The following is a 27,963-nucleotide window of genomic DNA, read 5'->3' as shown; positions in this document are numbered from 1 at the left end:
GAGCTCATCCAGGTAAACACTGTAACCATAGTTTGGACACCACTACTGCAGCTGAACACATCCCCATCATGTTTCCTGTCCACTAGCACCACATCTCGTGTAAGCCCACTGCTCAGTGCAAAAGACTTTGGACCAGGGCACTTTGACGAACTTCCTTCTTTGGAGGGAAGGTCCCAGGAATCGACGACAGCTCATCGAAGGAGCAGAAAGTTGGTGGAATATTTCTGGATCCCCACAGACCAGGAATAATTTGCTAAGGCTACGACAATTCGTACAAGTGATGACACCATTGTGTTTATGTACTGACTTTATTGACATTAAAGCAGGTGCACAATCATGATGAATAAGTACAATTATGTTCTCTTACAATGACGGGGCAGTTTATAAGTAAGGAAAAATAAGTGGGATGGGGGCACTTGCAGCTATTTCTTGTTTGGAATTAAAAAAAACTTGTGTTGAATGTATATGCTATTTGCTGCAATTAGTGGATTGTTGCCACATTTCTTTAGAATGACAGCTGGGAGTGGGAAGGTTACTGTTATCAGTATATAACAATTTAGCTCATGTGAAATGGGGTTTAAAAGGAAAATGCACAGCATTGTGGAGCAACCCGAACACTAAACATTGCTTGGTAGCTTTTTCAAAACTGCCACCATAACTGATGCCTTGATTCAATTTTTTTTCAATAGCAATCAATAAGATAACCAGAAGATTTCATATAATAAGTTCAGCTTTGATGCATGGTAACTTCATTGTTTAGGTGCCTCACAAGGTTTTATTTCACATTTTCCCAAAGTCATTGACGTGTGACCAGTGAACCTAGAGAAGTAAACACTTCTATTTTTTTTTTTTATGTGAAGCGTTTCTTAATCAAGTGTACTTGTAATTGAGGCCTTTATTTGAATATACAGTCTCAAGCACTGGCCACAGGGGCTTAGATTTACACGGAAAGTCCGCCTTAAGAGGTAGAACGTCATTGGTGTTTGGATGAGGAGGAGCTTTCGGGGGCAATTCTTTGCCGCAAAAAAACCCAAGCACAGGCCGACTAAACCAATTGATTTTCCAACCTTCCATGTTTGTTTCAGGGCAAGTTAATGAGTCCAAAGGAGGAAGAAGCATTACAAAGAAATGTCGAGTCACTCCACACATGGCCACAGAATTGGGAAGAGGAAATAGGTGTGGGAGAAGTGGCGGTGTCACTAGTTAGTGGTTAATCAATAAAAGGTGGAGGTGATCACAACGGAAAAGGCAAAGTGTAAGTAATCTTGTGGATGGCGCTCATTTAATCGCCGTCGTCCTCAGACTCCTCTTCCTCGGCTGTTTCCAACCATGTGAGCCATTGATTGACCTGAAGGAAAAATGAATGATTGGCTTTTGGTGATGGAGAACTTTTGTCCAAACCATAGTTTTTTCTTTGCAATGCCTTACAATTTAAAGGAAATGAGGCATTCAACCTACCTGGAACAATGCTTTTCCTTTTCCTGGGAATTCTTGTGTTATGTCTTCTTTCCATGCGAGGAAGGCTTCTTCTTCAATGATCTCCATGTCGTAAAAGTAGACAAAGTAGCGCAGCAGCATGCCTTAAAAAAGAACAAGTAATTATACATATGAACCCAGTATATACAGACAGCCCATTGCATCCAAAGGAAAAAACAGTGACTGGCCATCTTTTTGATTAGTAGCATACCTTTGGGGAAGCCATTGGCATTGCATTGCACCTGTAGAGCATAGAGGGCGCTAACTTGCAGCTGAGTGTGGTCGTGCAGGAACTTCTGCATGACGGGTTTAAAGGCCAGGAGCAGGGCCTTCTCCTGATCCAGCTGCTCCTTGGAGGGGGCAGACAATTGCTCGTCGCCCTCCGACACACACAGCTCCTGGGCGATGTATTGCAGGAAGCTGTAACACACACACACAAACTAAGGTTGAGAAAAAGGAACTCCATGTGTTTGGGAAATATTCTCTAGAACTAGTATGATCAAATTTTTTTTTAAGATTACCCGAGACATAACATGGTTTGAAATGTTTTTGTTTTGTTTAGGTGCCAGAGCAATTTTCCTCACCTGGTCATAAGGATGTTGACAAAGCCTTTGTCCGTGTGAAGCTTGGGCGAGATGTTGTCTTTGATCCACTTGTAGATGGACTGTGGAGACGGGTCTGCCGTGATCTGCTGCAGCAGTTCCTTTTCCAGCTTTAGCAGCGGGAATAGGAAGCTCAGGCCTTTGCCTTCTAGAATCTCCAGCATGCGGTCCTTGTTCTGGTCAATTTCTACAAATAGAAGAGGAATGTAGCTGTGGTGCCTTACATGAATAGTGGCTACTACAGTAGACAACTCTTTAGAGGTTGACACTTTTTTTTAAAGTGATTATACTCAGTACTTAATAAATAGCAATTATCTTTATTATTAATCAGGGTATTTATTTTTTTTACAATTTAGTCTTGGTCTGCTATTGTAGTAAAAACAGGTAGTGAATTTTTACAAATTAGGGACCTACCTGGCAGCATCTTCTGCATGTTGACTTTGCTCTGCTGGAAGATATCGGTGAGCCACTCTCGGTCCTTGAGTTTAGCGGTTTGCTGCAGGCAGAGCAGGAAAAGCGGGAAGTGGGTGCCATTCTCAAGCGGATGGGCTAGCACATCCACGCTCAACAGCTCAGCGATGACTGCACGTGCGGCGAACTGGGCCAGGTAGGACTTAACCAGTGGCACGTCCACTTCGATCTTGGGACACTGGTCCAGGACGCTGAGGAAAGCCTGTAAATTAAAGAGATTTGACATTGTCATTGTCTTTCTTGACAGACAACATGTGTATTCAACCTGCGTGCCGACCTGCATGAAATTCTCAGCTGTGATGATTCCGTCAAGACGCAGCCCATTAATAAGGGTGCTGGCATGCTCCTTGTCTTCATCGGGTCGGTCCAGAGAGCACACTATGATCTTGCTCAGCATGTCGGACAGGAAGTGCTTAGGGGCCTTCATTTCACGGAAGCTGCTGACCGCCTCGCTTAGGTTCTTGCTGGTATAGTACTCGCTCATGGCTGTTTCCTTTGGAAATTAATTGGACGTATTATACAAAAAAAGCTAATACAAGAGGTTTGGCATAGTGCAGCTTGCCATTTGGCCTGAAAGTGTCCCATTTTGATAAACATGGCAATAATATTTGTGACTTACGGTCATCTTTAGTAGCTCCTCTCGAGTTGGAGGTGGTTTCTTGATGGTCTTAGCAGGCTTCTCTTGGATGGGTGGCGGGTTGGTTTTTAAACCAAGCTGAGGAGGCTGAGATCAAAAGGTCCAACATTAATATTCAGGGTTTTATAAAAACATGGCAAATGTGAACACAACTTGTAACCCTGTGCTTGTAAAAGTATGGAAAGACAAGTCGTGCTGTTTAAAGTCAAAGGTATTTCCTTATGGACAAAATGACTTACCTTTCCCAGGGGTGGGGTTTGCGTGCGAGGGGGCTGGGCACTGGGGGGCATCATGGAGGGGATCTGCGGCGTGAGTTTGGGAACCTGGCTCTTGTTGAGGAGGAAGGATTGAGCTGGTCGCAGACTTATCTATATGAACAGACAATTAAGAAAAGTCAGTATAAAAACAACGCCTGAGCACCAACTGTGGTCATGCCCTCAGATCTCATAATTACAGTCAGAGGACCACCAACCAGCATGAGGGAGAAAAGCAGATGTAGGAGGAGGGAAAAAGATAGAAAAGAAGAGGGCTGGAGGCAGTTTACTTCCTCAGAATAACGATTTTTTTTATCAACACTGAGCACACACACTAGAGGAAAAAGTGGTTCTAATTACCTCGTCTGCATTAAGCTGTCCTTTCTTGCTGAAGCGAGGAGGCAATTCCTTAGACTGGGCCTGCTGCTGGGCCACATGGTTCTGGCTTTGACTGAGAAAATGCTGGTTCTGAACCTTCATAAACAGATCGGACAGTAAGAGATTTGGGATAGGAGAGAGTGTCGTTTAAGTGGCAAGGCTGCTCGCTTGCCTGGCTGGACTTTACAAAGGAGGACTTGGACCCGATGTCGAACTGTGACTGCGGCTGAGGAGCGATGAGGCCGCCGTGACCGTTGAAGAGCGGGTTGGCGCGATGGCGTCCCATGGTGGGCGAGTATCTGTCCTGGATGACTCCTGGTCCTGTCCCAATCCCACCGCCTGGAGGAAGACCACAAAAATAAAAACTTATTAAACTCTGTGCTTTTTCTTTTAAGAGAGCAAGAAATCCATCAAAGTGGGTGTATAGATGGTTCATTTCCTTATCAACTCTTACCCGGCATTTGTCCAAACATGTCAGCCAATCCGCCAAGCGTCTCCCTGTCCAGCTTCATTCTGTTAGGCATAAAGGGGCTTTCCAGGAAGAAATCCATCCTCATGCCATGCGACATGGGTGCGGGGATAAAAACGCCCAAATCCTGTAGAGAGAGAGAAGTCAGTACGAAAACAAAAAACAGCACAAGTAATGTATCTTTCAGTCAAGGACTCGCTAACCTTCACTGCGTCCTGTCGGATCTGGTTGATCGTCTTTGGTCCATTGTCGAAGAAAGCCTTGCGGGGGATCCAGTTGTTCTCTCGTAGCTCCACTGTGTCTTGAAGCAGGAAGCGGATCCTCGCTGGCATATCCTTGTTGTTCATTAAGGATCGCATACGGCCAAAGTACTGATCCATTAAAGACTGCGGAGTGGAGAGAAAAAATATTTTCACATAACCAAAACAACAAAAATGATACATAGGCTAAGTGCAATGGTTAATTGTTCCGCTATTCTTCATTTCAAGCCCAAGAATGGACAGTTCGGCTTAAGAGTTAAGTGTAGGTGCAGTAGGGAGGCTGTAATTCTTTCACCTTTGCTTTCGCATGGTCGAGTCTAGGCCCGACAGTCCTCATTATCTGACAGAGACACTCCAGATCCTCTCCCATATCCTTAAATTGAACTCTTTTCTTCTTTTCCAGAAGCTTTAGGGTGATAAACGAGAATCACAGTTAATCAACAAAATATATTTCCAAAAATTGTCAAGAATGCGTACTGTTTTGATGCACTTATGAAGGATAGATTCGTGGATGAGGTCGAGTTTGCCAAGTTCCCCGATGAATTTAATGTTGCCAAGCATCTTGATCTTGGCAATGGCCCTTTGCTCCTCCTCCTCAGAAGTAAGAGGGTTGTCATGTTTATCATAGACTGAGGACAGAAAATGAGGCAGATATTAACGAAATAACCAGACAATAACATTCAAATGTCAGGATCCGTGCTTTTGAGTGGACTTACTTTCAACATTTCTGGCGCGGTTTTCAAATTCATCTTGAAGCTTGGAAATCAGCAGTCTTCTAAAGGTCTGGAAGAGTAGCACAATCAATAAGGAAGGTCTTTTTTTTGGCCAAATAAAAGAATGGTGAATAATGAATATTTTAAACTGAGGATGACTGGCCATTAATTTATATGGATAAAGTAGTTGTCAAGGCCAAAAAACAACTGTAAAAACAATGATAATTGAAATAGTAGTCTCAAAATACAAATAAAATATGCTAAGATCCGATGATCACATATTGTTAAGTTAAAAACAAATGCTTATCCTTATTGGTGGTTATCCCAGTCAATCACAGTTGAAAGCCACCAAAACAACATTTCACATACTTTTGGACAATTTTAGAGCCGTCAATCAATCTACAGTGAATATGTTTGGAAAATAAAATTTCATTCATAAAAGGAAAGCCAAAGCATGAATTCAAATGCCCAACTTAAAAGTTGAAATGTTATCTTGTCCACATCTGAGGATGTGGAAGTAATACTTTTACTGGTAAAAAAAAAAAATCTGGGCAGAACCCACCGCATCTTCTCCGCATAAAATAATTCCATCTTTCATCCAATGAAAAATCATTTACATGCTCCAATGCCTGCCTTTTCAGTTTTCTTATAGCAAGTGGGAGGCATCTATTTCAGAAAGGTGTCCCTTTTTTTAAGTGCATGACTCACCAGAGGCTTGTGCTTATTTTTTAAAAAAATTTGTACACCATGTTTCATATGTTAAGTGTAATAATCATACGCACTGTGCTCTGCTTTTGGGAGGTTTGAATCTCAGTTGAAGGGCCATCAAAGTTTGGTGCATCCTCTGCCAAGCGCAGACATAGCTGAGCATAGAGCGAGCTATACTTGGGCTCTTCTAGGGCTTTGTCCACAATCTGTGTGAGACAGATCAAGTGGTCAAGAGTCACCTGGTAAAATTGTGCAAGAACACATTTGAAGCACAGTGTGTGCATGTACATACCAGCAAGATGATACCTTTAAGGACGAGTTTGGAGTCTACGCCCACATTCAGGAGCTCAAGGCATAGCTTGTCAAACTTATCAGGGGTGAGTTTGTTGAGTATGCTGGAGGAACACAAATGTAAGTATGAGTACAACGGCCAATGAGTAGTCATATTTGCACTTTAAAACCTTAAAACAAATCATCAACTTTTCGTAAAATATTGCCAAAGAAAGGCCCATTGTAAATCATGGTTAGAAGTATTGCAGGCATGAATGAGTTTGTAAGACATTATAAAATGGAGCATGCTTACCCTCTCACTTTCCTGAATATCGCATCATGCCGCTCTTTTTCGTTGCTGGAGTTGGCATCTCGTCTAGTGCTTCGTGAAGGAACCCATCTCTGAACGCTTTGCCCTGGGGTTTTCCCCAGGAACTCGCTAAAGAACATCACACCAAACCAATGATATTTCACACACCACTTGTGTATTTTTTCCCAATCAAAATCACACAAGACCTAAAGTTTCTTATGTGCACGAGTTATGATTTATTTTGCCAACTACTTTGGTTAAAGAGATAAACCTATCAATTATAAACAAACAAAAAAACGCCATGGGGAATATAATATAAATTCCAAAGTACATTTAATTTATTAAAATAAAGAAAACCCTTCAACCCTGTCTGCCATTAACGGAAATGATCGTCCAATCAATTTTAATTGGGAGGAGCCTGGTGCAATTGATTGATCGCTTCCAGTCCTTCCAGGTTGAAATTCATATTAAAATCGATCATTTATAATTATTACCGTTAATATGTATTTTCAATATCAATTTCCCTCTTTTACAGGTATGGATTAAGAAGTAGTAATTGTTAAAACACAGCAACTGCAGGAGGGGAATTGTTGATGCGGTGACATACCTGTTGCCGACAGTCTTGGGATAGTGCTGAGGTGCACCCCTACCACCTCCTCCCCCCGTAGAAGCACTGCACCAGAGAGCACAAGCAAAATTGCAATTTGAGAAAAATAAATTGTGAATGTTACATAGATAATATTAACCATTAGCAAAACATACTATGAGATTGCTCATTAACAATCCATTTACAATCACATTTATTGTACTATATAAATAATATTGACCCTGTTTATGGTATATACAAGAAACAATCGAATAATTATGGGAAATAATGTGTATATATTTGAGTTCATTGTTGCAGGGACAGCGGCTTAGGTTTGGAGTCTACTACGTTAATCTGTGGATATATCTATGTTTAATAACAGTAACCCTTGCATCACACGCCCAACCAATGGCGTGCACATTACAGCGGGTTTGTGCAGCCGTCCACCAACACCCAGAGGACTCAAATTATCAGAAGGCTCTTATCAACAGAACAGAACATCTCACTCCCTCCATCCCCCGCCTCCTCACTTTACCCCTGCGGCTGCACAAACAGCCATTTTGAGCTTTCCCACATTCTGCTTTGTTCTCCTTGGAGAAGAAAATTAGAAATAGTTAAACACAAGGATTATTACCTGAAACGAGAAGCACCCCCTTCTGCAATCACACTCTCCACTTTGGCGGCTTGACAATGAAGAATAGTGGAAAGAATAAGGATAATAGGAAGGGATGGGGGGAATACGGTGCTGGGAAAGAAGATGAACAACAGCCGAGTCAATAATCAGACAACAATCATCATCACTAACCCTATAGGGTTTGCACTCATTTTATTTCATATTTAAAATCGATAGTAGCTTCCTTTACTGATTGGCCTCGTCACTGATGAATACGCACAATATGAAAGCATTCATGTAGGAAATGCGAAATTACACGCATGATGCCGTATGTATACATTTAATGCCCACCCGTTTGTGTATCTGTAATGGTTCGGAAACGAGTGACAAGACGTGGAAAAAGTCATTCGTGGTCGTCTTTGTTAGAACAAAGCATTCCTCCGTCTCTCTAAGTGCTAACAGACTAATGCCAATACGCTAACCCGGCTGTTAGCGACACGACGTTGCTTGCCAAAGGAGTCATTATATATCTAAAAATATCACAACGATAACCGGTTATGCTTAGGGTGAATGTGATATGGTATCGTATTTAATGTTAGTTTATTGAGATCGCAAAAACAAAACAAAAAAACACTGGAGATGGAATGAATGCAACGGGGCGCCGCGATTAGCAATTTTCTGGAGCTCGAATTCGAACACTAAAGGCGATTTCAACTAGATCAGGAGGAAACAAACTGCGTTTAATATCACGTCGAATCACGGAACCACCGGCAAGACCACAACGCAGCTTCGTGCCGAGGCTACTTTACTATATACCGGCACCGATGGTTGCAGGTCAATGGGAAATTTTCACTTGGGCTCTAACGGGACGCCATTTTGGATCAACCGGTGCGGCGTTTGGGTCGCAGAGAGAAAAAAATCCGCCTTACCTTTAGCAAGACACCGTCAGTGTTGTAAATGTTTTGTGACTATCAAAGAGAAATGGAATGGTGGAAAGTATACGAAATGAGCGGACTTTGTGAGGGCAAACAGGATGGCGAGGAGCAGAAAGATGAGCACAAAAATTCATGCATCAATCTTTCCCTTTTGCTCGCTTTGGCGTGTTTGCATTAGCTGCCTAGCTGCTCCGGTTAAAGTGGGGCAAGGGAGTCGCCAATCAAAACGTTCCATATTAGCACCGTATATTGTTGCTGGACAGATTCAGACCAATGAAATGGTAGGAAAACAGTTTATGAGACGTGAACTGGAAGCTCACCAACCAATGAACTGCTTCGTCTGTAGAAACAGGACCGCCCATTTTTCATGATTGACATTTACTATCACATCTGCAGTGCAGGGAACTACAGAATTTGCGTTTATTTTTTATATTATTTGAGAATCACAAATTTCATAGTAGTTTAATAAATCAAAATCTAATCAGTTTAAAAACGTTTATTGTGAGGGTTCACACTATTCAAACAAAGATTGATCTCCACAATACTAAACATTAAACTGAATACATTTATTGTCATTATCTAAGTAAATTGAGATTTAAAACTCCACCAAGAAGTGTACAAATAACAACAACAAACACATTGACAAATAAATGAACAATGAATGAGTAATGAAAAAAATAGTCAAGTAGTAGTAGCAGTAGTAGTAGTATAAAACAATATAACTCAGTCTCCATTAGAGAGCAGTATAGTCCCTCCTGTTGAGAAAAAAACCTGACCACTGTAAAAAGGCAAATTGGACCTTCCCCATAATAGGACAACCCACAAGATCCAATTTAAAGCAAAATTCAACCCCACCAGTCTAAACATCATTACATCTTCATTGTTACTTTCCGTATCAACATGAGAAGGAAAAGAAGAAGGTATATGAGCTGTAGTACAAAGTGATTTGTGGCACATTTTAATGGCCTGTTTTATACAATAGTACATTCAGGTGTAATGCTGAAAATATTCCAGAATGTACTGTATTTTATAGTAGACTATATCAACATCAGTACATATAAATATGACACAATCTCCAACTTGTGTGATACACGCATTCGGAAATGTTTGTGGGTTGGAGTTCAATATGAACGGAAGCCAAAAGACTTTTTGTAGTTGGTATTATTTTTATTCACTATTGAAGAAAAACACGCGCGGAAATCACGGTTGCAAGAAAAAAAGATATTTTGAATACCTGGCCGTGATGAACAAGAAGACCAGCTACAATTTGCCCCGCGTGAACCAAACAGAGGTGCTAAAAAAATGACACTTTTATCACTACAAGAAATACTATTCAAAATAAAAAAAAACATGTTTGTCATACTTCATCCTTGGGGTTGTTTGCCAGATGCCTGGCTTTTTATGATGACATTCTGGAAAGTTAAATTGTGGAAAATAACGCACAATACAGTTTTAAGAAGACCTCTGTGTATTTTTAAAATGAGAAACACGCTGAGATAAAAAGGATGCCAGTTATTCAAATGTGACAAGTGTGACCTTCTCCCAGACGTGCTCTTCTTAGAAAAAAGTTGAAGCCTCAGGCAGACAGAATTTGGCTCTTAATTCCATCCTAAGGGCAAGCACAGTAAAATAGTCATTTTTTCTGATTTGGATATCCCCAAAGTGTCTTTTCCCTTCTCCTAAACACTCCACCGATACCGGCATACCTTTTCACACTTGCCCCTGATGCCAACCTTTGAGTGGGTCTACTATAATGAGACAGAAAGGTCAAAGGTTACACTCCCCTATTAGATGCAATGACCACACTGACAGGTTCCCGTGGAGCCCTTGTAAATATGGAATAGAGTATGTAGTAGTCGTGTAATGATCACAAATGTTGGCAATATACAATTGCTTCTTGTGGATTATAAATGCCACTACACAGGGGATTTCTTCTAAAAGCTGCCTTCTTTAATTTGCATAAGGCTTAGGGCTCTATTTTCAGGTCCAGAACAAATCTAGACTGACATTCTTATGAAGGGATGGGCAATATGGCTAATATAAAATGCATTACATATGTAATATGAGTCGAAACATGGTGATCAGTTTTTTCCCCCTAAAACTAAATTAAATTTTAAAATAGTATTTCACGGACTTAGTATGAAATACTTGTCAAACACATGACGATCCAAAGAGAAGAAAATACTATTCAAAATATCTAACGGTAAAACTACTTTTATTGTGTACAATGTTGTGCAATGTTGACAAATATTTTCATATGGTGCTTTTTATTTCAATGGCAAAAACAACGAGAGCAAATTCAACGAAACTCCTCATAGAACACGACATAAAACGAACACAATAATACCAATAATATGAATTATTTATTCATAAAAAGAAATAGCAGTAGTATCTTGTCAAGTACAAATTCTTGAACTAATACTTTCACTCTAAATTTACCTCATTAGCTGGCTTATTGTTGGTTTCCAAACTTTAGGAATTACTTTTTAATATTATTTTTTTAATACTATTCAAGTTGTAAAAGTACCCAACAAATTGGACATTAAGACGTACGCTTGTAAAAAACAGAAAGCAAGCAAGAAAGAAATACTGCATAGCCATTTACGTTGTGTCAAATGTACATGGATGTGCATTTTCCATCGTGTGAAATTATAGAGAGCAAAACAGGAATGAGCTGGTTTGATTCGGATGCGGTGTCAGATAGTGATAATCTTTTGTCAAACGACGTGATGAGACTGTCAGATAAGGTGTAATTGATAGTGGGGGAGATTAAAAAAGAAGATATCACCGCTGATTATCGATTCTCTCGTGAAGAGGGTCATCAAGAATGCACTTCATCAGAGGAAAGCTACCAATGTTGGTGGACATTATTTGAAATGAGCTATGTTTTCATGGTCTTTTACATCTAAGCCAAGGGTCTCCAAACAAGATGCCACCTTTGCAAAACATTTCACATTTAAAGAAATCTCTAAGTGCTACATAAAAACAACAGCAGGGATACAAATCTGGGGAAAAAATCATCATGGAAAACAACAGCAGGGGTAAAAATCATGTAAAAAAGTTTCTTGCAATCAGGTAAGTTTTAAGAGCTCCCATAAAGCATCCACAGCCCAACTGCCCTTTTCAAGGCTTTGTATAAAAATAGGAGGCTGGAGACTCAACTTCATTGTTGTAATCTTAATGTTTCCACTTGACTGGCAATTACCAAAATATACTCATTGATTTGTATGACAATAAATATAATTTATTCTTTGGCTGAGCCATTTCTTGATTTTAGCATAACTTTTCATGGATTAATTCATATTTTTTTGTCCTATTTTGACATCATCCCATAAATAATTCTACCACACCAAACACATCATGTGTAGGAAGACGAGAATATTCCCAATATATTCTCATTAACTTGTAAAATCATTCAAGATTTTTTTAATGACATCATCAAATAAAATCCCAGCACTGAAGTCCAACCTGTGATAGACTCATTAACTGATTAAACATAACCACACATGAGCTCCTAATCATGTTTTCCCTCACTAAATCAACTATTGTGTTTCCAAAGTGAGGGCGTAGACTCTGCTGAGCCAAATCGGCTTTTCATTTGCCCTCCATCTTTATCTCAGCCATGCAGATTAAAGCAAACATGAGCTTTTCTGTCCATTCAATCCCACTGGCTGTGTGGCTTTCTCTGCCTTTTGCCATTCAAAATACCAACTCGTCTATCGCGTTGGCACAAGGAGACGGAAAACAATTCACACTCACCGCCAGTGAGAGATACGCCATAACTTTAATTAGTTTTATTAAATCATCATTGAAATCACTCCTTTTTCAAGTCAATTTTAATCTATTTTCATCAATGCATTTATTCATCATTATCCCTGTTTTTCTTTATGTGAAGTGTCTGAATTGTAATGTTATTTTTTTCTTGTGCACTATATGTCACCAACCTGTCATTTTCTGCAATTTTAGATGGTGACTCAAGCAAGTCAACATCTTTTTCAGTCATTGTGTGGTACATTTCAAAAGGGAAAGACAAAAGCCTCTTTGATTGGTTTTGCAATTGACCTTACAAATGCACATTTGCGCTCAAGAGCAAAATAAAGTAGACATTGAAAATCCAAGTCGCTGTCTTTTGTTCATAAAAGCTGCTTTTTGCCCAACACAGAGAGGAAAAACATATCCTTTAAAATAAAAATGCTATTAATTTGCATTCTCAACATGTACAAAACCCTTTTTTTTTTCAAAACCATAGTACAACTTCTCTAAAACGACCAACCTGCGAGGCAAGAACCAAACCATGACATCAGGGCATTCCGACTTTAGGATGTATAGTATTTTCCACTTCTGTGATGTTGAAGTTCAAAGACATCCTTCAATTTTATTCATATTTTTCTCCAAAGGAAAAAGAAGCTATTTATTTCCTCTAAAATGGCAGAACCTGCCGGATGTTCCGCTCGGTGAGCAACTGTCCAGGTCATTTACTCTTTCCATTTGTTAGGCCCGAGTGTGGACGTTGCGCACCATCTGCGAGTGTTTCCTACTGCAAAACACGCTTCGGCTTGTTGTAAAATAAGATTTATTACATGCGTGAAAGCGGCAATCCTGGTGGTCTGTATGACCTCCTTTTGGTTTCACATCACTGCTTCAAATGCCAAGAAAAAGCCAACAGAACTAAGCCCACCTCTATGTGGCTACATTTTGGAAAGGGTAATCCCTTTCCAAAAATTAACTACATTTTTCAAAATTATTTATTTCATTCAATCTCTGCCCACATTTATGTTCAGCACCCAAACACAAAAAAAATAATTTAAATTTATTGTCTTTGTTTAATTAGAAGATTAATCTTGAATTATCTGTCCATGTTTCCTTATTCTATGCTTTCATGTTTTTATTTTACCATTGAGGGTTATATGGATTTATAGTTATTCCTAAATTAATAAAGCCCTAATGTTTGTCCTGTTTTGATCAAACAATCTTTATTTTTTTATTATTTTTTATTATTGAAAGGTGAACTATTCACTTAAAAGGTCAAATATAAAGAAAAAAAAATGCCCATTCCTAATATCCCACCCCACACAAGGAAAATTAGACCCCCTTTTCTATTTTGTTCCCAAGTGGCAACCATAAATAAAAGTCCTGGAAAACATTGATTTTTCCCCCTTCCAGTCACTGCCATGCCCTTTTTTCCTGTCAGTATTATTCTCCAGTATACATAATTTAATCTATCATTTAGATCTAATTTAACTCCCAATTTAACCACAATAAAACATTGTTACCTGTCACCTTATTCTCTTTTGAGACTGCTTCAGGCACAGACGCATCACTGATGGTAAAACCCCCGCCGGGTTGTGAGCCGGGTGCTATTGATCCTCCTCTGAGAAGATAACTTGCTCCCATTTCGCCTGTGTTCAACAGCGTCGATGCAGCTGGAATTATTTGGCAAGAGCATGCAACATCTTTTTTTCTTTTTAAATGCCAAACCACGTTAGCTCTCGAGCAATACTTAGTACTATATCAAAAACATTACTGTTATTAGAGCAAGATGCATGAAATGTAGAAATTTCAACTAAAAAAATCCTGAACCTTTTTAACTTGTATTGCTCAACCAATGTGAAAAGAAACTGGATTTATTTTCCAATGTCCAATGATTCTTGAATGTGTAAGCAAAATCTTATCCGTTAGAAAAACAACAAAACAAGTGGTCATATAGTGCAGAAAAAGCACGTGACTTCTGCTGCAGAGCTAATAAAGGTGAAATACAGTGAGTATTGATCATGTGACCATGTGATTGACTCTCCTGGGGCCCAGATGGGGAAGTAGGAGGCCCCCTCTTGCGCGGATCCACCGGTTTCGATCCATGCTTGTAGGAGGGCTTGAATACCACCACCACCACACAACAACACATTCACTGCTTGAGACCTTTACCCCTTTATTACCTATTATTCTTGTGCTAAAAATCCCTGGTCAAAACATCAACTCAAGCCAACAATCTTGAGTCATATTCTCATTTTTTTACTGAATAATTCCCCCTACTTCTCTGTCACTGAGTAGAAAAAAGATTGTTGGATCTTTCCTCTGTTTTTTTTGACAATGTCTTGTACATTGTACGAGATCCCTCCACCCCTCCTTTTTTTAATAAAAATGTCTTATGTTTGACATTCAACGGTCCTTGAACATTCTAATATGATTTTTTTTTGATACTTCAGATAGAACAACAAGTTTTGACATTTCTATGTGGTTATTCCAAATTAACATGTCCACAGATCTCCACAGGGAAGGTTTAGACATTAATATGCTAATGGTAATGTAAAACACGCTTGTGTGATTCTAATTTAGATAGCAAATAGAGTGGTAGTGCTGTGCCTGAGGCACCTTTTCTGTTGGCCATGAGCAGTAAAAGCACTAAAATCTGAACCATGCAGATTGGATTATGATGATGATGTTTATTAACATGAATCGAATATTGATGTAATTATTAAACTTTAAACAGAGGTCACTGGGGTCATCCTCTGGAGCCTGACCTGGAGGTTTGGCGCAATGACGAGTCTGCACCTGGGGGGCACACTTTTTAGAGCCAGAGTGATTAAGGCCCAATGAGGTCAGGAACAAGATGAGCTGGAAGGTCCAGGACCTAAAACTGATCTCTGGCTTCTTGAAGTTGGTTAAACATTTTCACCAATCTGGTGTTATAAGTGTAATCAGTTGATTGCCGCCACAGATTCCAGAAGAAACCTCATTGGTTAAAATGTCTGTGCTGGAACAGTTGGAACAAAAACCTGCACCCACTGCGGCTATTTGTGCAATAGTTTGGACACCCCAGGTGTAGGTGCTTTGAAGTTGGTAGTCCGAATAGTTCAAAGACCTCCTCAGATCCACTGAAAGAGTTTCACATGAAGAAGAAGAGTTTGGGTGAGATCCGTCCATAGTCTCTAACGGCATTGGATGTGTTGGTGTTCTGGTCGACATGCCATTGAAACATCGCGTGGACGTCACTAGAGGTCTGTAAAAGTGAAAGTTGTTTTGATTAAAAAGCAGCAGGAGAACACCACACCTCAAGGACAATGTGGTCACTCTCGATTAAAAATAATTAGAAAAGAGATGGAGGCAAAAGGGTAGGTGATCTCAAGGTTTACTGACTGTAAATATCCACCAAAAATAATTAAACTCCTCTTCTCATGGAATCAATTATTTAACATTCTGGAAAAAAAGTGCATATTTGTCGAAAACGATCATTTGTCTTTGAGGTTTTTTTAATGACACGTTGCACCATTAAACTAAATTGCTATTTGCACAAACATCGATGATAGTGTGAAGGTTCAATGACAATAACAAGGATGGATAACATTTTCAGTGTGTCAGCATTGTCCTTGATATTTAAAAAAAACACATTTTTACAGGTTTCTTAAGTTTTAAGGTGGTGGTGACGATATAAAAATGGAATTTGCTTTCACCACAGCGCAGCACTGAGTAGTTTTAGGCTTTCAATTGTCCTTGATGAATCTAGACCTTCTTTAATTAGCTATGGAATTCTACTACTACTACTCAACTGTGGAATTAGCCTATCTTCTTGATCTGCTAATTCATTTGGAGAGGGAAAAATTAAGGCCGTCTTCTTTCTCTATTTGGGTGGGAAATTTACATCCGGACCCTCGTCTCATCGCTCCTTGTTACGGCCAAGGCCATGCATCACTTTTTGACAGCAATAATCACGCTGTCACTGCGTGTACCGCGGCTGCGGTTAAATCACATTCTGTGTTGAAAGTGGGACCGCACCGTAATGAAATATTCAAATGTTGGAGCGGATGGTTGGTAATAAAAAAAATAAAAAGCCGGGAGCAATAAATGGGATTCATGGGGGGATGATTTCGGCGTGACTGATTAGGCTGACAAAGTGGGTCAGGAGCACTGCTTGGTGGACTTGTGTGTGTATCAGAAATCATGGGGTGGTTATGTCCCACCTGTTGCCACTTTCAGCTCAACAATAAAGCCAGTCCTATTAAATGAACAACTTCAGACAGTGTATTATTATTATTATTATTATTATTATTTTGGAAAGACAACACTTACCAATCAAGCACACATTATGAAAGCTTCCATCAAAGTAGAATTTGAAGGTTTGTTGTAGACTCGCTCTTATTTTGATGTTATAATAGTAATTGTATTTGTCTTTTTTTTTTAATCATTGGGTACCATTGATTGTAGAAACGTCAAGATGTCAATCTGAAATTTCTACTTCAATTACTATAATATTGAGGACATTATTATTACTTTAAACAGTGTGTTCCTCTGGAGCCTGACGTGAAGTTTTGACACGATGATGAGAGCCCGGAGGCTGACGACATTTTTAATTCACAGCAGAAGGATGAAAAGTGCCACATGATTGAATGTCTATCATTGTCCCAATGGCACTGAAAGAGTTAAAGAGTTTTTTCCCTAACGACAGACACTTGATTTGGCTAAAAGCGTTCACTCAGGTGGCTTTGTTTCATTGTTTGTGAAGCAATATCTTGCTCATTTGTAATCATCAGCGACTTAACATGCTGCGCCGAACATTTCACACTTTTTTTTGTTTTGTTGGCAAAGCGATGCATCAGCCACTAATGCTTATGTCATTCACGTTGTGTCTCAGCCTAATGATGCAAGCAAAAAAACAACGCTGTTTTGACTTAAGAAGGAGGCTGCTGAGATTATCTGTCTCGTAATGAAGCCCATGACATTTCTTAACGACCTTCCCGCTCATTTTTCAGACGCCACAGTGAGAGTGTCTCCGACGTAAACAAAAAACAATGGAAAACACCACTAAAGAAGATGACAAAGGATAAAACCATTTGTTGTTTGTTGTGGTGCAATCAAAGTTTTGGCTAGTATTCAAAAGAGCCAGTATGCGTTCAGTTGTTTCATTCAAATTGTACTCTATTGTTAAAGTCCTATGTATAATTTTTTTGAAGTGTGTTTTTTGTATCACATTAAAAGCCCTTAAAATCAAGTGTGGAAGGTTATAAATTCAAATGCAAATAGTTTGAAAAGATCTACTGTGAGTATATTCACTAATTTTCTCTCTTTGAAATTCAATAGAGGCTCAAAATACAATTTTTGGCAAATAGAGTGGATTTGGAAGGGTTTAAAAATACTAGGACCATGTATTTTTGTGCTTGCATGAGCGTGGATATGTGATATTATTCAAAATCAATAGGGCTCAACTCTTCTAGTGTTTTGCATGTAGATTAATGTTCAAAATCAATAGAGCTCAAAAGGGACAATGTGTCTTTAGTTTGTCAGGATGACAGTCGATGTTTTGTTTTATTTCGTTTTTTTAATCACTAAGATTGAAAAATGAAAGGGGTGTTTTGTTGCAATATGAATGGAGATGAGATAATATTCCAAATCCATCGAGATCAAATTTTCTATCACATTTTGTTCCGCTTGATTGCGATTGGATTTGAGATATTATTCCAAATCAATACGTTGGAAATGGCGTAGTATATAATGAAATGTTGTGTGTCTTGTATCAGTGTCACAGTAGAAAAGCTGACTAGGCTTGCCCTCTCAAAAGAGGACGACGTGGCAGCAAAGGTGAGCGTCCTCCTCTCCGCTGACCCAGCACTTAACGGGATAGGCCGCCCAAGTCGGCGTGAGTCGAGGATGCCGTGATATAGCCGTGCACTTTATCTTTGGCCCTTAGGTTGGCACAAAAATGCTTCCTGGCCAGACAGTGATGAAGCACCACAGTTCCTGTGGACAAAAAGGTCATCGCTTTGCTGTAAGTGCGATTTTGACATCGAACCGGACCTCCCATGCCCTATCCTACCAAATCCTAAATAGCAGGACTAATATCCCTGCCTTTTTGTTTGATCCAACACATTTCTGTAAATTGGTTTTCTGGGGAAAATGAGTACATGCAAGTATGTCAGTCAAACATTCTAAATTGTCCACATTCATTGCAGTGAAATGTTGTGTGTCTTATGATTGGCTTGCAAACTGTTCAGAGTGTTCCTCACCTTCTGCTCGTTGTCAGGTGGGATAAGCTCCAGCACCCCCGTAATCCTCGATAAGTGTTATGGAACATGGGTGGATAGTTAAATAGTGAATCTGAGGTGTCAAAATGGACAGGTAGAATTTTCAGATCACATTAACGGGGCAATTATTCCATAGTATTGAGGGCACTAAACGGGTAATAGCCTCTCGTGACATTGGATCAACACTATCACTGTATAGGGTCCAATTTTGCAGAAAGTGCTGGACTCTTCCCTTCACTGACTCCTCATCATGACGGAGGACCAAAAGAGTCACAAACCTATCCGAGGATGTAGACCACCTGGTGGGCCCATATCCAGCATTGCTTCTGACTTATTATCCTCTTTATCCCGGTTAAAGGCCGCGCTGTGTGTATGCGTGGCTGTGTACGTGATTGTGTGTGTGCGATGCATTTGTCCGCCCACAGTCCTCACGGGGGCTCTGCCAGCCTCGCTGCCAACTCTAAGCACTCTTATTTAGAGTGATGCATTTCCCTCGGCCTCCCCACTGGAGAGGACCCTCCATCAACCCTACTCACATACAAACGCACACACACACATGCTACCAGTGTGTGTTGCAGGAAAGAACTGGAGCGGACACTGTTTGTGTGTCTGTTGCATCAAGAAAAAGTTCTCCTATACAGGCTGCTACATACAGCAACCACTCTGCCTCTGTGTATAATATGAATCACAAAGATAACAACCAGCATAATACTTTTAAAAAGAGTACACTTATAAAAAAAAGAGTGTACTACAATATGCACATTGTTATACCTTCAAACTTCCTTTATATATATATATATATATATATATATATATATATATATATATATATATATATATATATATATACAGTATGTATGATTATGATTACAGTCCGACAGGTAGATTTAAACACACATACACAGTCGCAAGCACACACACACCTACATAAATGTAATAAAAGTATAGCCAGATAAGGTAGAAAGCGAGGAGACGCGACGCGCATGAGAGATGAGCGCGTGGGACAGTCTGAGGCGTCCCTGAGAGTTTAAGCTTTGAAAGCAGCTCATTCATATTTGAATCACACGGCAGCTCAATTAATCATGGCACATTTTAAGGTTGAAAGTGATGAATATTCAACCAACCGAGAAGCTCGACTTCTGACCCCCGCCGGGTAATATTCCCACGCAGCTCTACTCCTCCACTGCGCGACTCCTCAAGGTTTTCCGAGGTCGTTACTTTCATTGCCTGACATACTCAAGATGTTTGTGCTTTATTTGAAAATTAAATAAAGCATCAAATGTTTGTTGTCTGGAAGGATCTACTGTGAAGAGAAGATACATCATCAAAAACACACCCTATAGATGACACAATATTTTCAATGACTTCATGATTAGTTGTTATTCATCTTCCATTCTACAGGCAGAGTGGGTTTGAAAAAAAATTATTATTTTATTTTAAGTAACACTCTTTCCTTTCAATGAAATAAAAAAAACACTTTGGAAATTCACTATATTCACTCTTTCGAGATGATTTTTCTCTTTCACTTAGATGATTTAATGTGTTTTTATAAGCACAGTCCCAGAACAATGAAATTACCTCACACAAGCACAATTATCCAGTAGTCTGTATTTTTTTTTAAATCCAAAATAATCACCAAGATGGAGTGTAAGAAGTGGTGAGAATAAAAGTATCCGAGTTTGGGTCATTTGTCACGGTACACAAAGCCCCCGTCTTGGCGTCCCGGCCCACTTGTGCAGCCGAGCGACCTGTGTTTCTGACCCACTTTTTGCCCTCATCCATCACACCAGACTATTGTTCATTCCCCCAAGAATCCCATTTAATCCCACTGGGATCCTATGTCTTCATTACCTACTCCCTTCTTCCCCCATTTGAATATTTCCTCATAAATATGACACTAAATTGGGATTAATACAGGTGAAGGCAGAGGGGGTGTTCTGATGTATTCTTATGGGCAACCTTAAGAATAATCACCATGCGAGGGAAAAAATAGCGGTCCTTGATGACCTCGGTGGAGGAAACCAGACAGAATTGATTTGAAAGCCTTACCTTCAAGAGCTTTCAAATGGATCTGTAACATATTCAGCACCTGTTTTAACACAGCCTGGAAAGAACACTTCACAGTATTGTATCACAAAGTCATTTGGTAGAAAAAACATTTCTGAAAGAGAGAGCAAATATGCTTTATTCCAGGCATTCAGCAGTGGAACATTAATATGTTTTGGTAATCAGATAAAATCGATGCAAGGATGTGAAAATCGATACTGCTCAGTTGCCTGGCAGTTTTGTTACATCGATACACCTAAGCCCTCTCGGTAAGTAGTTTTAGTACATAAATAAAGTTGTGTTTATTTAACAATTGAAAATTTCTTCAACATTTTCAGACCATATTCCCTTAAAAAAATGCCTGGTTATTATTCAAGGGTAAGTTGAGGGCTCTGTGGTCAAGGGTCTTCTAATGAACTTTTACCAGAAGTAAATGCATCTCTTTTTGCACCTTGATCCAAGTATCAAATCATTAAAAAGAAACAATTCCCCATTGAATTTCTGCTGGAGGTGCTCTGGCACACTCATTTTGTTTATTGCGAATCACAACAGAGCGCATGGGGAAAGAACCTCATTACAAATGCAAATTTCCAATAAGTGCCTGCGAGCTTTTGTGCACAAAAAAAAACTCTGAAGGATATAATTACAGTGCTGCCTTGATTACCTTTAACAAGCGGATGAGGACTGAGGTCTTCGATTCGGGCTGGAAAACAAACGGGGGGGAAAAAAACTCGCCAGCGTGTCATTTGAATTAAACTGATTGCAGTGTCGGGCTGGGGGAAAGAGCTGTAGTGTGAAGTGGCTCCTCTCGGAACACTTTATTATCACTCATAAAACGCAGCGTGACCGCAGCTCTGGTTTGTGAGGCCAGGCCCTTATTCCTATTCATTACAACAACACCCGGAAAACAATTTTCGCACTATAAGTAGCACCCACAAAAATTCTTACTCGTTTAGTCAGGTAGTGTTTGTTAATTGATTAGTAGAGACTGCTGTGTCTATCCTGTTGGTTTGGTACCCCAATAGCTGAATAGGTTGATAATTCATGTGCTGGTCCTTTCTCTGGTGCTCGGACGTTTGGTCGCCGGTCTTTTGGTCGCCAGTTAAATGGTGACAGAGAATTTACTGTTGAAACCAGCTCTCAAAATTATATTCATGAGAGAGAGTTAAATATCTAAGAGCTAAGAGGGACAGTTTAATATCTAAAAGAGAGAGATTAATATATAAGTACTGTTTAATATCTAAGTATTTTTTAATGTAAGTACATTTGACCGGCGACCAAAAGACCGGCGACCAAACGTCCAGTCACGCTTTCTCTTAGTTTAATTGGTTATGCATTTAGTTTTTCCTTTTATCAGCTAGCAGGGCAATTAGTCTCTCCATCGTTAATTTAGTTGGTCATTCAACTTGTTTTTTGCCAGTTGATCGTTTTGCTTAAATCCAATTTTTATTTCGGATGGCTCCACACACATCCAGTATAAAATTCTCATGAGCAATGATTTGGATTGAGCCGTGGTTTTAAGGCTACATGGGAAAAAAAAGACAACTTTGACCACCAGAATGACGACGAAGTGGCCACACTTTAAAAAGCAGTGTCAATTTGTAACCACTGTTTACAGAACAATCAAATGGGTCTAAAAAACATTGATTATAAAATCAGCCCTCACTATGTTCAAAAGGCACTTGAATAGAATCCTTTCATCCACTCTTTTCTGTATCGTCATGACGTGGCAGGCGCCAGCTTGGTCGTTGTGACCTTTCTGTGTTGGGCTGCCAATATAGATAATGATTCCTCAGCGGCACGCCGTCCCTCCAACAGAGAACTATAGCCATATTCACAAAAATAGCTAGAGCCAAGCACACCACTGGGAAGAGCTTTTGGAAAAATATCAGAGGCTGGACGGGTGCTTATTCTTTCTTCCATTTATACGTTATGTGAACATATTGATTGCGGTCAGTCCACCTCACATTCACAGCAGAGCTCTTAATGATTGGTCAGTCATTAAACACATCACTGATACAAATCCTGGCATGTTAGTCATTTTGTTGGTTACTCAACATTTCGATCAACAGCATTGATTGTTTGTCCACCTCTGTTGCTCATAAAATGTTTTTTTTTTCTTCTTCTGTTGCAAATCAGGGTAATAATAAAAATAAGCATAGATAATTTGACTAACTTCTATAGTGAAGATTAGTTTGTCCATATGACAGTCATTCGCTACTGCATTTTGTTGCATTTTTTCTTCTTATTTCTAATGTGAGCATTGGTTAGGTTAAATGTAATCTTTTGCTTCTTTTATGGCACAGTATTTTCTATTAGGGAAGGGTACTCATCTCTTTTCCCTTAACATGTTGATGTAATGTTGTAATACAATATAAGGGGCAAGAAAACAAAGATACAAAATAATAATGTAGAACTATCATCCATTCACTCTGAATGACAATTAAAAACACTACAAAATTGATTGTTTGGTCATTAAACTATTGCCCTGTGGAAACATAATTAAGTCCATAGCGTCATTAATTGATTTGTTACCTGGAGCTTTTCTTCACATCAGTTGGCTTTTTCCATCATACCTCATTCAAACATTGCTACATATCACTTTATTCGTAACTTCACTTTTTTTTACTGCAGCTTATTTCATTAGTTAATGTCACGGCGGCTAATCAATGGGATATGTGAATTCATCCATTTTATCCAATGATTCAAGAGAGTATGGCTGATCAGCCTTTGCTTAACATGTGTTTACGGGTTCCTCATCCAGCTGAAACATTAAAATGTGGTTGCAAGCTTTTTTGCTTCTAGCAAGCGTCGCGCTTTATTATGTATGCACGTCTACGAGGGTTTGACAGCGATCCACCAGGCTGCGGGGCTTTGAGTTTTAACGCATCAGCCGAGTCGGCTAAACCGCACGAGCCCACTAGCACCAGCTCCCCCGACCTGTTATATTGCTCGATGAGCCAAACACTAAGCGTTACATGCTGTTGTGCCTGTAGCATACAGCTGCCCATTTGGGATGGCCTGCATTTTGCTGATGTTTATACTGACATGCAAAAAAAAATGATTTATCAGGATGGCTGCCGGCATCCTTGCTCCTGAAACCAAGTCAAGATGTTTAGATACTTCTCGCTTGAAGATGAAGCAGCTCCTCTCCCTGACTGAAGTTTAATTTGCTGTAAAAGCAGAATCATGTGGAACACAAAAAAAAATGCTACATGAAAGCAACAACATACATGGTCCTGAAGTCTGAAAATAACGATTCATCATGCAGTTTGAGCTTGGCTCAACAAACTTACAGTCAAATATTAATGGAAAAATAATATATCCTAGTTATTAGTCAAATTAAATGAACAAAAAAACTAACCAACTGAATAAGAATAAATGACCAGCCAAGCAAACAAAAAGAAAATAAATGAACGAGCTAATTAAATGGCTTACCAACAAAACTAAGATGTAAGAATTTATTCAAATAAATAAATAAATCCAACTAAATAAGCATCAAACTAAGCTGGCATAAACAGAAAAATTACCAAACAAGATGAAATAAACTACCTAAATAAATTAAAACCACACAAATGGCATGTGGTGATTTTATTACAGCAAAAAAACTTTTCTAAGATTCCTGTTCACATGATTGTGGAACAATCCTCACAATCAAATGGTTCCACTCTGGAACATGCATTTGAAAGTTTGCTTCTCTGGATTACCCGTTGCTGCAAAACAATCGTTACGGATTGCAGTGGGAGTATTTCCACGTAAATGGCCCCCTAGAGAATCTCTCATTAAGTCCACAGTTTGATCATAAGGCCAACGCAATTGTGTGAGCATCAATTTGTATTCTGACCTTCAGGAATGTCATGGCTTATCTTGTCAGTCAAGAAAAACACAACTCACTGCTTATTAGTGATGAACTTGGATACACGTTTGCAGTTTGTTAGTGCTTATGACTTTTGAAAACACTATTTCGAACTTTAATCAGTCGAACAAACCATTCCTGAGTCATGATGCCGGTTTGCTATATTGAGCTGTTTAGGAAGCGCACTACATTTTGAAAAGGCTCATTAGGATTAAACAATAAGGTAGATTTATAGTGATTGGATTTTAATTTTTTTGCAAGTAGACAACACAGTACAAGAGTGGTTAGCACACATCTGCTTCACAATTCTAAAATCACAGGCTTTGGTGGGTGAGAGGTTGTTTTGTGTACAAATTTAGAGGTGCAAAAACTAAAAAAAAGTGTGCAAGGCTTTTAAAGGTAATGAAGATTTTGAGCTTTATGCTAAACTATCTGGAAATCATAATGGCAACAAAACATACGACCTTTTGGAATGAACCAAAAACTATTCAAAGCATACTTGCTGTTTATTTTCATCCCCGATGTAAAAAAAAAAAAGCTGTCATGGAAATTTATGTAATGAAAATATAAGCAAAACTATCAACAATTAATTTCACTGGGACATGTCTTCCCCTCTCAATAAGTTTTTAATGACTTCCTCTGAGGTTAGGTAGCACTTTTTGCATTTTTTTTGTCACTGAAGAAAACTGAGTAAACAAACATTTTTTCTCTTCAGAGAGACTACTTTTTCTCTTTTTGTTTTTTTTTTGTTTATTGATGACATTCACTCGGAGGCCGTCACAGTAACAAACAGGCTGCTCGCTTGGCCGTCATCCCTCCCTGGAGGCCCATCCATCACTCCCGACATCTACTTTGTTGTGCGATTGATCTGCAGATTTAAACACTATATAAACTATACAACTAGGCACAAGCACCACGCGGTGCTTTATCCGATAAAAGAATGCCCAAAATAACAACAAACCACACATATTGTAACATTTAAATTCTGTCAACCCTTTTTTTACCTCAAACTGTCATTGGGTAGCATTTTTTTTTAAATCTGCCGCCATTATACTTAAACATAGCAGCTAGTTTTTGGCGTACACGGCATGAACATCTCACTGAAAAACCCCAAACAATGTAAAGCCAATTATGGTTGAAGCGTTAAGAAACAGGTAGGGCGTGAAAAAGAACCTGCATGAATATGTTGTTAGTAGTACTTTCATTTTCAGAGCCCTGATACAAAATAGAGGAAAAAAAGACTAGTACATAGTATTCTTTTTTGCTCTAAAACATTAAGATCACGGATTTGCCACATAGTGAAGACTCTCAAACATGAAAGAAGAGCATTAAGTTCATCTGCCGCCTTTGAGGGTCGTCAATAATGCCGCAAGCTATTGTCATCTTAATTAGAACGCTCTCGTTATCATCACCACCATCATCATCTTTGTTGGTGTCGCCGTCGTGTCTGACAACATCATTTTCTTCTGACTAACGGCGTGCCTAGTTGACTCATACATATTTATGAGCTTTGCCAGCGTCTGGCGCGCCGAGTAATGGTGGGATGATGATGGCCATTAGCTGAGTGGAAAGATGTCCTTTCTGCGTCTGTATTATGTATTAGGGAACTATTTACATGATAAATTATTTTATCATTAACTTTGTGATGCACTACGACGAGGCTCAAACATTGTCGCCTTCACGGAAGGATAGATACAAGCTTTTCTTTCTATTTTAAACTGATTGAATTGTCAAACCTGTCGAATTAAGTGGAAAAAAACAGAACTATACAATAGAACAGTCCCTTTCATGCCACTATCATTGTAAAATTCATTGAATATTAGTCATTTAAATTCTGTAGCTGTTAAGAATAAAGTCCAATTTTTTTTTTTAAAAACTTCAAGGAATGTTACAGTTGTCCAAATCATAATAATTAATTCAACTGATAAATGTTTGATTACTTTGACTAATGTTACTTATTGATAATGTTTTGTATAGTTGTTAATTATATTGTTCATCCTAATATGGCAGGAAAAAAATAATCTTTTCTCTAATTGGTCAAATTAACAACAACAACTACAACAACAACAAAAACTCAATTAACATTTTTAATAGATTTAAGCAGAACACGTTTTTAAACAAGAGCAGTAAATGTCGATAATACTTCCATGTCTACCTGTGTTTAAATTGCGTATTTTAGCCGGTCCATGAAAGTGACCAAAGTCAGACGATGAACTTTTGAACACAGAGCCAAAATCCTAGAGCCATTTCTATACAGTATCGCAGCACGAAAATCAATGTGATGAACTTTAGTGCAGTGGCAAATTCCTAGAGTAATTCTGATGCAATTTTGCAGCACGAAAATCAATGCGATGATGACATAGCATTCTAGTCTAGTCAACTAGCATTCAATAAACGTTTTGGTCCCGCAAGTCAGAGTGGAAAATCCGATGGGACTTTGAGAGCTCGACATGGCATAAAATGACATTTGACTATTGATTTATTTCCCATTTGGAGCTCACTTTCTCCTGTTGATTCATTTTTTTTTGACAGGCCTTTGTCTCACTTTTCCTTTTCACGCACTAGAATAAGGCGACTCATACTAATGTCTTTTTTTTCTTGGAAGTCATTCTTTGCATGCTTTTTTTGCTTGAGTTTTTCTGTTAAGACTGTAATTACTTTTAGCATATAAATAACAGTACATGGACGACATACAATGATGAATTAGTGCAATTTGTAATTAGAAAGTGACATTTTATTAATTATTATCGCACGTGACATTATAAAATCTAATTCTAATTTTAGTAAACGTTCCCAAGATCAGCATTCTTGTGGTTCATAAGATTTTATACTGCTATCATGGATCTGTATATTATAGTTAAAAGTATTCAATTAGGTAACATAATGTTACATAATATTTGTTTGTATATATGGACCACTTTACCCCTGAGTTTGCACAATTCTAACTGCTGTCATAATAAGATGTTAGCATGAAATAAAAAAGATGAAAGGATAACACTGTATGACATATTTAAGTATTTTCTGCTCGGAATTTGAATGCCCCCCCCAAGTACTAACTTGCTTAAATGCTAAATGTATGTAGGCCAAGGACATTAGACATTGTTATATTTTGTTTATTCTGCCTTTTCAAAGCATATTGCATACATCGTAAGCTATTTTATTACGGAATCTTGAATTTGTAGCCACGGGCAACATTGTCGGACATATTGTCATCATTCCCTTGCTTGCTTTGGGTCAGGAAGGAGTGGAGCGAAGAAGCCACAGCAGCAGCCACAACAGTTGTCGTCATAGTTGTGCAAATGCATAAAATACGAGGCACATCCCTGGGGCTGTACTGTTTACAACACTGGGGCAAACAAAGACACA

At 39.0% G+C, this 27,963-nt stretch overlaps 1 protein-coding gene and 1 non-coding gene across 2 annotated transcripts; both read right to left on the bottom strand.

The window, feature by feature from the left end:
* Nucleotides 1–289: 289 nt before the first annotated feature.
* eif4g2b (eukaryotic translation initiation factor 4, gamma 2b) lies at nucleotides 290–27,886 on the bottom strand. Its single transcript, XM_077735278.1, has 21 exons — nucleotides 27,762–27,886; nucleotides 7,769–7,879; nucleotides 7,156–7,221; nucleotides 6,552–6,677; nucleotides 6,261–6,363; nucleotides 6,043–6,174; nucleotides 5,264–5,330; nucleotides 5,025–5,176; nucleotides 4,843–4,953; nucleotides 4,491–4,673; nucleotides 4,273–4,414; nucleotides 3,991–4,157; nucleotides 3,801–3,914; nucleotides 3,426–3,554; nucleotides 3,169–3,273; nucleotides 2,827–3,042; nucleotides 2,493–2,751; nucleotides 2,061–2,265; nucleotides 1,688–1,896; nucleotides 1,459–1,580; nucleotides 290–1,348 (listed from the first exon to the last, which is right to left on the bottom strand). The coding sequence occupies exons 1-21, from the start codon at nucleotides 27,884–27,886 to the stop codon at nucleotides 1,283–1,285; spliced, it is 2,910 nt and encodes a 969-aa protein (XP_077591404.1). The 3' UTR covers nucleotides 290–1,282.
* Nucleotides 3,618–3,769, bottom strand: LOC144193462 (small nucleolar RNA SNORD97). The gene has a single exon (XR_013325773.1). It is a non-coding gene; the product is annotated as a small nucleolar RNA SNORD97 (small nucleolar RNA).
* Nucleotides 27,887–27,963: the final 77 nt, after the last annotated feature.

Source organism: Stigmatopora nigra, chromosome 2 (assembly GCF_051989575.1).
Source record: "Stigmatopora nigra isolate UIUO_SnigA chromosome 2, RoL_Snig_1.1, whole genome shotgun sequence".
NCBI classification, from domain to species: domain Eukaryota; kingdom Metazoa; phylum Chordata; class Actinopteri; order Syngnathiformes; family Syngnathidae; genus Stigmatopora; species Stigmatopora nigra.
The sequence above is the reverse complement of the archived record's forward strand: the minus strand, read 5'-3'. Positions and strand labels throughout refer to the sequence as shown.

Coding starts and splice junctions, on each gene's coding strand:
- eif4g2b (XM_077735278.1), bottom strand. CDS start 27,886: ATGACGACAACTGTTGTGGCTGCTGCTGTGGCTTCTTCGCTCCACTCC. Junction 7,880..27,761: donor GGCTACAAATTCAAGATTCC/GTAATAAAATAG, acceptor CTTCTTTCCCAG/CACCGTATTCCCCCCATCCC. Junction 3,555..3,800: donor GACAGCTTAATGCAGACGAG/GTAATTAGAACC, acceptor CTGTTCATATAG/ATAAGTCTGCGACCAGCTCA.